Here is a 12337-nt window from a genome sequence, read left to right as displayed (position 1 = left end):
ATTCAGTGGGTATAGTGGAATGATGATAGAAATTTGGAAAAACTGAGGAGAAACTGAGTTTAAGAAAAAAATTAAACATTAAATGGAGAGACAGAGAGAGACAAAGAGACAGAGACAGAAAGAAACTGGAGGGGAGGGAAAAGGAGGGAAGAGGGAGACAGTGAAAGACAAGAGACCGATCTCTCCCGTGGCACGACCTCTCGGGCCACACGCTGCCCCTCGTCCCGCCGCCACCACCATGCCCCGAAAAATTGAGGAAATAAAAGACTTCCTACTGACAGCCAGGCGAAAAGATGCCAAATCTGTCAAGATCAAGAAAAACAAGGACAATGTGAAGTTTAAGGTACGCTGTATACCTTTAAGGTATGCTGTACACCTTTAAGGTATGCTGTACATACTGGTCATCACTGACAAAGAGAAGGCAGAGAAACTTAAACAGTCCCTGCCTCCTAGTTTGGCTGTGAAGGAGCTGAAGTGAAGCAATCATTCAATGTTCCACCTGTATTAAAATGGAGGGAAAAAAAGAAAAAAAAAGAAAAAAAAAGACAGAGACAGAAAGAGATGGGAGGGGAGGGGAGAGAGAGTCAGTCCACACTAGGACAAGCAAAGAAGAAGCCAGTTGTGGTTCTATATATTGAACACTGGTATGGAAGGGATTATGTCAAGGAGTCTGAGTCCTAGTGTTTCATTCTTCCTGTAGTCATAACATTCCAGTCACATGCAGACTGTACAACAGCAACAAAAAAAATAGAGATGAGAGGCTGTTAATTAGATTTTGTTCTTATACTATTTATCTGAACTGGGTTTTTTAAAATGTTCTTAGTCTGTTTTGGGAAGGAGAGATGCAATGTGAGAGCTAGATCAAAGGGTTGTTCAATGTGATTCCTGAAAAGCTCCTGACTCTTCTGTATTTATCCATGTGTGATATTCTTTCAGGACCATACTTAAGTCTCAGCTACTTCATGAACATATTCATTCCCAAATGCTCATATTCTAGCAGTTTTTTTTAAAGGTCACATGAAGTTATTTATTTCATTTCTACTGCTCAGAAATTCAAGGACACAGTGATTCCTACCTTCCATGTCATTTGTTTCTGTTGCATTGATTAAAAAAAGATCCCAAGAATAAGAAATATTAGGCATGTTGGTGCATTCTTCACACTTCACTTGGAGAGAAAATTCTTCATTCCAGTTCACAGAATTGTCTTTAAAGTGGACCCAAGAAATGTGGAGAGGTCTATAAAATAAAATCTGTTTTTAAACTTTTACTTTACAGCTCAAGTTTTATTTGAAAAACTTTTTGAGGGCTTTTTAATCCTTATTCATGTTGGTTATGCTCTTCTCAATCTTTATTATGTAATTTCAATTACATAAAGGATTCAATTTCTTGAACTTTAAATTTTTTTTAACTTTTAAAATTTTGAGTTCCAAATTCTTTCTCCCCCTCCAGCCCCTCCACCACACATTGAGAAGGCAAGCACTATGATTCCCATTATACATATGAAGTCATGTAAAACATATTTCCATATTAGCCATGCTGAAATAAAAAAAGCAAGAAAAACAAAATGAAAAAATATTCTTTGACCTGCATTTAGAATTCATTTGTTCTCTCTCTGGAAGTAGATAGCATTTTTCATTATGAGAAGGATTTAATATTTTTATTTTTATTTTGAAAAAGACTATATAACAGAACTGTGAATGTTTGTTCATATTTAGGCAATTATAGATATATTGTACCTATTTGTACACCTAGCATCAACGTCAAATATATGTAAAACATTTACATTGAATTTGATTCTGCCTAACAGCCTAATAAAACAATGTTGCCAAGTCATTACACACTCTTTCCTTTGCCTTCACCTCAACTCCATATTCAAAATAATTGATTACCAAGTCTCAATCATACTTCTGCAATATAACCTCTTTTCTCTACTCTTACCACTCCAGTCCATGTCCTAACTACCTCTAACCCAGATTATGTGATAATTTTCCAACTGGATTCAATGTGTATGGTGGAATAATAATAGAAGAAATTTGGAAAAATTGGGAAGAGACTGAGTTCAAAGAACTCAATCTCTAGTCTTTGCACCCTCCATTCTATCCTTTATGCTACCACTTCTAGATTAATGTTCCTAAATCCTAAATTAATGTTCCTAAAATCATCTACCTGCTTTCATAATCTCAAATATCTTCTTTGGATTTCTCACTGACTTTGAATTAATATCTAATCTGACTAGGCTGGTATTTAATGGCTGTCCATATATATGTCAATTTTTTTACATCCCTAACTTTATTCCCCACTCTAGCTGAACAGAATTCCCCCATCCTAGTCAGGAAGGTATTCTCACTGTCTCCTTCCACCTCCCTCACTAACATGGCGTGTTCATAGGTTCAGAGGATTAAGAGCTAGAAGGAACCTTAGAGATAATTTAGTCTAGCCTACTCATGTTGCAGATTTGATAACTGAAGATCTAAAGTGAAATAATTTATCTAAGATCAAAAAGGTAAGAAACAACAAAGCAGAGATTACTACCTAGGTCCTTTGCTCCAAATACAATATTCTCTCCAGTGCTCTTTTTATATTGTATTGCCTCCATTCATATTTACTTCTGTATTTATGCTGTTCCACTATTGTGGGCCACTTACCTAAGACACATATCTTTTTTTTCATCTATAAAAATCATACACAAAAGGTATATAATTATAGTGGAAAGGCAACTAGACTTGGAGTTGAGAAGACCTCAGTTCAAATCCCAAATTTGACATTTATTAGCTGAGTATTTTGCTTCCCTGAGACTCAGTTTCCTCTACCATAAAGGATGGTAATAATACTTGCAATATCTACCTCCTTGTTGTGAGGAAAGTGTTTGCAAATCTTAAAGTACTAGATAAATAAATGTAAATTATTATTATTACAATTATTAGTATACATATCCTTCAAGATTTAGTTCAACTTCATTTCCTTGATAAAGCCCTCTCCAATTAATCCAGGCCATATTTCACTCCATCTTCTCTGACCTTCTTATTATCATTATAACAGAGTATGTATCATATGTGTGCATATGTATATATGTGTATATAGACTCACATTTGGCATATGTGTATCTATAACTCATTTTGACACTAACTTTTTTCATCTACTTAATGTCTTTATAACTCACTCTGGCATATACTTTATTACATATTATATTCTTAATTAATTAATTATTCTATGTATGTATCTCTTCTTTCCCAATGAAACAAAAATGAACTTCTCAAGGACTGTAATAATTTAAACCTCTCTGGTACCCTCCTTGAACTCTAACATAGTGCTAAGGAGAAAGTAGCTGCTTAATATATGTTGAATTAAATTGGAAAGAATACCTGAATGTAGAGCCTGATTGAACAGACAGGAACACCTGTGCTTCAGAAGAGTTTCGGTTTCCACTAGACACCACTAGTGTCACTAAGAATTGGTCATAGGAGTCATGAAGAAGTGATGCTGGGAAAGAGATGACTGATGCACTGCTGTTGAATAGACTGTATCTTGGAGAGTTGAAACATGTGTGTTTTCGTTTACTTGCTGGGACACATTTCCAGTAATACCTATTTGGAAAAGTCCATTGAAGATGTGCTTAAACATATGCCTTCTATCTGAAGCAAATTAAGGTTACTTTTTTTTTTCATTTTCAGTAGATTAATTGCTGTCCAACTAAGATATCTGCACTGGGAGCTAGGGTTTTGTTTGTTTGTTTTTAGTCTAGAATTAAAACCTAGCTACAAAATCTCCAGAAGAGTAAGTAGCTAAAATTGGTAGAGCAATTCATTTAACTTCTTAGTGCTCTAGTAAAGACTATAAGGTACAGACGAATTTTGGGTTTGCATTGGTAGAGAGAATTTTCCCATCACAATTCCCTCCATACTGATGAATTCACAGGTCAAAGTGAAAAAAAAAATGCGAAAAGCTCATTGCCACCATTCTCTCTTGTTCAAGTGCATTCTGCTAAGCATGAATATCCCTACTGGCTTACACAACCATTGCATTTATGTCTTACCAACTCCATGAAGATTTCTAATTTGATCACTGCCTTCTGAAATGACCAGAGTCTTCTTATGACCTCCATGGCACTTACTTGTATCATTCATTCATTACCTAGCATAAGATGCTTTATGCTATAATTTCTTTTTATTCATTCAAATAGAAACAGGTAGCCAAGACCTTTAGAGCAAAAGTGGGGAACCTGAGGCCTCAAAGCCACATGTGGATTTCTAGGTCCTTGAGTGCAGCCTTTTGACTAAGTCCAAGTTTTGAAAAAAAAAATCCTTTTATCAAGGGGATTTGTTCTGTGAAGTTTGGATTCAACCAAAGGGCCACATTTGAGGACCTAGAGGGCCACATGTGGCCTCAAAGCCACAGGTTCCCCACCCCTGCCTGAAAGACACTGGAGCTCAACCTTGTCATTTCACAGATGATAAAATTGAGGTTGAGACTTGCCTAATGTCACACGGAGAGTTGGTGGCAGAGCTGGGACTAAAGTCCAGATATCTCCTCCAACTGGACTATAAATTCTCTAAGGTCAAGCACCATGTCATGTATTTCTTTGTGTCCCCTAGCTGGGATACCACAATACTTTGTACATAGCAGGTACTCAATCTTTGTTAATGATTCTTCTGATTGGATTTATCTTGTCTGAGCTAATCATGTATATGTTCTCTCTCCCACTAAAATGTGGCTTCCTGGAGGACAAGACCTTTTTTCTTTTCCTTTTTATCCCTGGTGCTTAGCCTAGTGCCTGGCACATAATAAGTGATTCTTTTATTTAATCGATCATGGAGGAGAACCCCCTTTATAGCTTCCTTGTTGCAGTCTTTTTGGGTCATATCTAAAGCAACATAGAAATAAATGTCACTATAAATTACAGGAGAGAACCTGGAAAGGGCCTATAGGGAAAATGGTCTCCCTTTGGTGTTCAGGGTTCTGCTTCTACCTTCCCAGGCCTAGAGGGAAGAGTTCAACTCAAGCACAGAACTTGTAAATATAATCACTTTCCATAACCATACAAAGTAATTTCCCCAATCAAATGCTTACAGACTTGATAACCCAAAGAAATTACGCATGAAAGGATAACTTGTAGAGGTGCCAGTATTTGAGTGTGAAGTTTCCTCTAAGCTACCCTATGTTTCAGCCTTGAAAAGATACCTTGGAATACCATTTTGATTCAATTGTTCAAAAAGTTCACATTACTTTTTAAAAAATTAATTATTTTGAGCTTCCAAAATGAAATGAAATCTCCTCACTTCTTACTTTTGAAATATCAAAAGCAAATAAGATGAATTTATGACATGCGATAAGGGAAGCTAATATAATCCAATTCATCCTTACTCTAAATGAGTTCCAGGATCATCAGGATCAAAAGACTGTGAGCCATTAAGCACAACAATAGAAAAAGGGGTCTTAGAGATCAACAGGTGTGTTCCTTCTGAAATCACACTGACAGGTGGCTGGGAAACCACCTCGATAACCACCGAATAATTACTATATACCACGCTGCCTTCTATTTTAACCTGTAAAAAAAAATTTAAAAAGAGAAAAAAACATAATGAAGGATACAAATTCTATAAGGATTGTGATAGTTCTGAAAATTAGAAATAAAAATACTAAATATTTTGCTGTGTTAAACCAGGATCTGAAAGTTGTTACATACGCAGATTAGTTTTGATGATTAGTGATATCTGATTTTTTCAAATGATTAACAAATTGAATCTTTTTTTAGACAGAGAAGTCAAATCGGTTTGTGCATATGGACACAGTCTAAGAAAAATAACTAAGTTCCTCAAATATTAAAAAACGAACATTTTCTTAATGCATTACATAAAGCTAACTCTACTGATTTGCAAATAAAACAATATTTTGAATTTCTGCAGTGTTCTATAGTTTTAAAAAACACTTTCACATATATTGTTTTTTTCTTCCAGGTGATAACCTTGTAAGATAAACAGGACAGTATTATTATACCCATTTTACAGATAAGGAAACTGAGACCTAAAGTGACTTGACTAAGGCCAGATGGCTTTCCAGTGCTAGAATCAGGAATAAAATCCAAGTCTTCTGATCAGAACCAGGACAAAGAGTTTGTATTCCCTATTTAAGGTTTGAAAATTGTGCCCTCTGTTGATTCATTTAAACATTTTAACTAATTTATCAAGTGCCAGGTAGGTACCAGGCATTGTGCTAAATGTTGAGAATATAAAGAGAAAAATAATCCTGATGCCAAAGAACTTACATTACACTAAAGAGGAAGGGCATATATGTGTGTGTGTGTGTGTGTGTGTGTGTATAAATAAACATCATATGTGTGTTTATGTGATATGAATGTATACATGTACCCATAACGTATGTGTATATAAATTATTAAGTAGTTTGAGGGGAGTACTAACAACCAATGAATGCTTCATGTAGAAGGTGGTACCTGAGTTAGTTGGGGGCTAAAGGGAGGTATGATTCCAAGTAGTCAAAATAAAGAAGAAAAGAATTCTAGAGCATTCCATATTACTATTCACTGGATACTTTACGCATACATTACGTGAAACATGGAATTTTACTTCCCACAAATTCAATGGGTGCAAAGATTTTTACAAAGTAATATTAAGATGTGTCTTTCATTGCCACTCTGTTCATGTTGATCCCTAGGAAGCTGTCTACCTTTTCTAGTCCTAATTCCACCTATACTCCTGATTCAGAGTCAGGTAATTTTGACCAAGCAAATCATCAATTCAAGTGTTTACACATTAGAGAATATGGGAATACATTAAATTAGCCCTCTCTGGGAAGACCCAAATAATGGTAAATTGATGATTTTGCAAGTTGTTTTAAATAGGTGATTAAAGATCCAAAAAGTCAGAAAAATTTTCAATTTATTATTTAGAGCAATGAATTCTTATTAGCATACTCTTTGACAAGTTTCTGTGGCCTCTGACTGTCCAGTCCCTCAACTTCTGACACAAATACACCAAGGGAAAAGGAGATTTATAAGAGCCAAATCCCTTTTGTATTTTCTGTACACAAGAGCATGGAAAGTTTGGCAAGCAGTAAATGAAGGGATCAAAATTTGGACCCAAGATTTCTTATTCCAAATCCAATGCTCTTTCAAATACCAAGAGAGTTAATACCTCTAGCCTTGCCCTCATCATGATACATTTAATCCCTAAAGGCAAAACCCTCCTTAGTGGAATTCAAAGATTCTGAAAGAGTCAGACCAAGGCTATAATTTTTTTTCTCAAAATTATACTTCAACTGGTACTATAGATATCTCCAAGGAATTTTTGAGCTAATTCCCCATACCTGCAAGTATACAAGGACAGTTTGGGAACCAAGCTTATCTATAGTTTCAGCTACATGATGCATTTTATGTCCCCATGAAAATTATTCTGAGGAATGTCGTCTTTAACACTAAGCATCTTTCCTCTGTCTGTTATTGTCCTTGAATTCCCTATTTCTGGCAATCTATTCTTCTAATCATTCATGCTCTTAAATTCAGCCACCTTTGGTTCCTCCCTCTCTTTTGCTTCAAACATCTAATTGGTTGCCAATTTCTATGGATTTTAGTTCCATATGAATCTATCACACTTCCTTTCCTTACATTTCTAAAAGTCAGCATTGCCACAACCTATATTCAGGACCTCATTATTTCTCTACTAGAATACTGCAGTATCCTCCTAGCAAGTCTCCTTAACCCCAGTATCTCCCCCACTTCAATCCATCCTACACATCAATTTGTCAGATTAATCCTTTTAATGAATATGTTACCCTGCTGTCAAAAATCTCAATGACTTACCGTTGCCTACTGAAAAAAAAGTTTACAACCCTCCATGGTCCCTTCAATTTCTACTCTAAATTCTACCTCCTCCAATAAACCTTCCCTGATTCCAAGAAGTAAACTTTCCTTCATCTGATATCATAGTATTTTCATTAACTTTGCATATTCTAATTTGTGTTATAGCAAGTTTTTCACACACATACATTTGTGTGTGTGTGTGTGTATGTGTATATATTTTCCTCTCCTGTTAAATTATCAGTTCCTTGAAGGCAGAAAGTAATCAAACATTGTTTCATTGTCTTCAGTTCTTCAGGATATAGTACAATACCTTCCACAGAGTAAGCACTTGAATGCTTGTTGAAATAAAATCAGTTGTTTACCTTTATATCTCCCTCATACCCTAGTCCCCACAATGCATAACACATAGCAAGGATTTAATAAATGTTGGATAAATAAATGAATGCTATGGGAGTTCAAGTCTCAGCACATAAAACTCTTTCAATATCCTGTTAATGCCTCTAATTCACAATCCTATTGGCTTGATTTTCACTGCAGAACTACAGAACTTGCTCAAAGAGCCTTTTAAAAAAGGAGTATTTTTGTAGCCTAGCCAGATCAGATATGTACTTTCGGAAAATTGAAAACCACCTCCTAAGTTGAACTGGCAAAAAAGGTTAGGATGTCCTTATCAAAGCTATGTCATGTTTACTAAAATATCACAAATTACAGCTATTTAGATAAAGTCAAGACTGAAGAAGTGAAAATATGAGTTTTAGAATATTCCTAAACAATGCTTTTTATTTATACAAAACACATATACAAAAAAATAAAATATTACCAAATAGAAATCCTGTGAGTATCTGTCATAATTATTAAATGAAAAGAATTTGTAATTAGCATAGCAATTGTTTTATGTAAATGAAGTGCTTGAAAATAATTTCTTCTCTTAAGGAGATTAAGCACTTTCCTTGAAGTGTTGCTTACACTATTAATTTTCTTAGCAAACCTTTTTTCCCCCTAGGTGGCACAAATTAATGGAGTAAGAAATAATGAGCTTTTATTGTATAGCCAGTCATCCATGAAACACTGGTAAATAGCAATCTCATTATGCAAGTTTGAATGTAAAGTTAATTTATTTCTCCTCAAAAGATCAGGCTTTTAAAAATACCATCATTCTTAGTTAGCAAGCAAACCTTTGCAAGGGCAGTATAGTTTCCATATTCCAGAAAGTAGCTGGGAAGAAGAATGGTTTGTCTGTGCTTGTTGAGAGCAGTTGGAAACAATACTCGTGAGCCATCAGACTTTATTAAGGACCAACTATAGTTAAGGCCTCGGGAAATGTCACACTGAATGGGAGCTTCAAAGGTAACTCCAAGCTTAAGAGGTTGATGTCGCCAAATCTAAACGTCAAAAGAAAAGATGTCTCATTAAAATTTCCACGGACTCTGAAATTACACAAATACATAAAGGACTTGTGATTTAGATGGTGCAGGGAACTCCCACTGTGGAACCTCTCTCCACTCATGCATTTAGCAACCCCTCTATGACTTAGTAGATAAGTCCTAGAGAGTTGCATGAGTAATAAAGAGGCTACAGGACTTCCTCAGGCTAATATAGCTGGTAAGTAACTGAACCATGGTTCCTCCTGGCTCTGAGGCTACTCCTCTAATGCACCGCTGTATCTGAAATCATAAATCACAATGACACTAAAGGTCTTCCTGCCATGCTGCTGCACTCCAGCCTTAGCCTCCAACCTAGTACTCCAGCCATCCCTTTCTCCATCCAATCCAATTGGTAAGTTCACCATATATAGGAGATCCCAGACTCACCACACTGTACTTTAGCCATCTTTCTACAGTACTGCTGTATGCATAGCTGCCCTTCGACCCAACGATCCCATTTTTGCTCTGGGAACATTAATCAAATCACCACTATCCTTCCTGGAAAGACACATCAATCATGGAGCCATATGACCCTACTCACCATCCCTGTGACTTCGTTGAACAAATACACTCTCTGGCTCCACAACTCTGATTTGTGAGTTGTCTCCCCTTACTAGTATATCAGCTCCTTGAACTCTTGCTTTTTGCATTTTATCCCTAGAGCTTAGTACAGTGCCTGACACATTGCAAGTGCTTAAGAAATTTTTTATTCATTCAATAAAACTGATTTTCTACATTAACTTTTCTTTAGAAATAGGCAAATAAAAATATGAGGCAGTGTACCATAGGGGATAAAGAGTTTACCTCAGAATTAGGAAGACCTGACTCAAATCTATCTTCTGACATATAACTAGCTATGCAACCCTGGGCACCTGTTCAGACTCCTGCTTCCAACTTAGAAAGTCCTTAATCTTTCATCCAACTAAAAACCAGATTACCTAATGTTGTATTTTTTCCTTTTAATTAATTGGTCTTATTTGATTAACTGTTTTTAATATGTAAAAGTCATCTCCTCCTGTATTTGGGGTACAACCCTAAGTTGAGGAAGGGGCCTGGTCTCAATTTGTAAGGCAATTGGCATGTATTGCTTAATAAAGCATTATACTTGGAAGCTTGAACCTTTGTTTCCTCAGTCATTTCATCTTTCACCCACCACAACTCCTTGCCAAAGGGGGGGGGGGAAGAAGAGGAAGGAGAAGTACAAGTTTGTTTATAGTATCAAAGTGATTTATGGGATGATTTGTGATTATGAAAATTATGAAATTATACCTGGAATAATATATATTGAAGTTACATCTTAAACCAACTTAGTCTTAACAGACTCCAGTCTTAAAGATTTATTTTTGCCTTAAGGGATTTCTGTACAATGCCTTAAGATGTAGATATTTGTTAGTCTGAAAATTTACAATAACTAACCAGTATTTTCTAGGAGTTTTTTTGAGTGAACTACCATATATTTACTAACTATGTGGAATTCTAGAATGTAATTATTTTCTTGATTTCAGATGAAGAGGAAAAGGGAGAGGAGAAGGAAGAGGAAGGAAGAAGGGAGAAAACAGAAGGAAGAAGAAAAAATGAAGAAGGAGGAGAAGAAGGAAGAAAAAGAGGAGAAAAATGATTTCTTTTTTGAAAGGCTTGTTAAACTTTTTATTGTTAACTATTAATACAACATGAGAGAAATAATAAGTACATCCAGCCCTAAGCTGTAATTAGTTAAGCTTCCTATTAGAAGTAAAATCTTTTGGGACTGTAATTTGATAGCATTATGAGTTTTGAATTTAGGTATAATTGTCTGAAAGATCATTAAGTCAGTAAGCCACTATTCAAAGGAAACATCATGAGCTGCTCAAAGGGAGTGTGATCTGAGAACTGCTACTGGGGGCTATGTGTACCTGGGAAAAGTTGAGGGGACAATCTTGGCATAGCTAAGGGTAGGATCCTCTTGTTTTATTTCATTTCAAACAGGACTGTTTCCCACTTGGTTAATCTTGAGCCTGACTATGATACCCTGTGAATAAAGTGGAATCTTCCTGCATGAGTGGCTGTTCCAAATAGTTACTATGACTCTTGCCTGAAATCAAACAGGGATGCTTTATCTTATTATACTTATATTGAGTAATTCTGTAGCCTTGATGCTGTTACAACCATGCCTCTGCTTCTTCCTTTCATGGCAAATCTCTCTAACCACAGTAGGTAAAGCTGTATTTTTTTAATATAACAAATCTTGCTGGTGCAATACTCTAACACCTCTGTTCTACTATAATAGAATGCAAATATGAAATATGCCAATACCCTAGATAATAGTTATGATATAAGAATAATATCATTCCCATCCCATCCCCTGGTGGGGGGGAGGATTGGGCAAAGCATTTGCAGACAAAGATGTAATGTAAAAAGGTTTTTTTAATATTTAAATAAAGTAGCAAACTTTGAGAAAACAACAGGATCAGACTTTTCTCTAAGAACTAGAATTATGTATATTTATGTATTACATATATAAATGTATATGTTATATAGATGAATATATAAATTGGCTTCCAAATGTTTCTGAGATAATAAGCTTTAAAAATTAGATTAAGGATTTTACATGTAAAATTGCATTGATAATTGTGAAGAAGACAAAATTATTTTGCTATTTGAAGTATTTGTTTGATCATTTTAAGAGACAGAAGGACCCATTTAATAAGTCAAGCCCCCATAAATTCCTGTTAAAATTCTTCCTTCAGCCTGTTGATATCAGTTGCCATATCAGTTATAAAGTTTAGATAAATATAGAAACAGTAAGCAGTATACAAAAACCAAAATTTTCTGAGGTTTCAGGTGAGTTATGGGTTCTTAATTTAATGTTCAACTTATAACTCTATTGTTAATAAGATCAGAACTCTAAGACTTGAGTTGGCTTTCGCCACATGAGCTACCTATTGGAAAAGTAAATTTAAGAGGTCGTACTGAATTGTACTGAATCCTGTTCAATTTTAGCAGATTTTAGCAAAATTACCAAAGGTTCTCTGCAAGTGACTTAGAATCAGAGAAGTAAATCTATTCAGGAGGAGCACCCATCAGAGCTGCCCTTAGAACAAGGCTCATTCCAGAATGTACA

The 12337-nt window shown here is 35.4% G+C and overlaps 1 protein-coding gene and 1 pseudogene across 1 annotated transcript in view; one reads left to right on the top strand and one right to left on the bottom strand.

The window, feature by feature from the left end:
- PKD1L1 (polycystin 1 like 1, transient receptor potential channel interacting) overlaps window positions 1–12337 on the bottom strand; it is a 172095-nt gene that overhangs the window by 105110 nt on the left and 54648 nt on the right. Inside the window, exons 14-17 of the mRNA XM_027837267.1 lie at window positions 8989–9195; window positions 5362–5543; window positions 3363–3584; window positions 1076–1236 (exon numbers count right to left, since the gene is read on the bottom strand). Coding sequence (XP_027693068.1) covers window positions 1076–1236; window positions 3363–3584; window positions 5362–5543; window positions 8989–9195 — 772 coding nt within the window. The remainder of the gene's footprint in view (window positions 1–1075; window positions 1237–3362; window positions 3585–5361; window positions 5544–8988; window positions 9196–12337) is intronic.
- On the top strand, window positions 225–526 carry LOC114024211 (annotated as a pseudogene).

This window comes from Vombatus ursinus, unplaced genomic scaffold (genome assembly GCF_900497805.2).
Source record: "Vombatus ursinus unplaced genomic scaffold, bare-nosed wombat genome assembly UNPS02014820.1, whole genome shotgun sequence".
In the NCBI taxonomy this organism is placed as follows: Eukaryota; Metazoa; Chordata; class Mammalia; order Diprotodontia; family Vombatidae; genus Vombatus; species Vombatus ursinus.
Note: the sequence above shows the minus strand (reverse complement) of the source record. Positions and strands in the feature narration are given on the sequence as shown.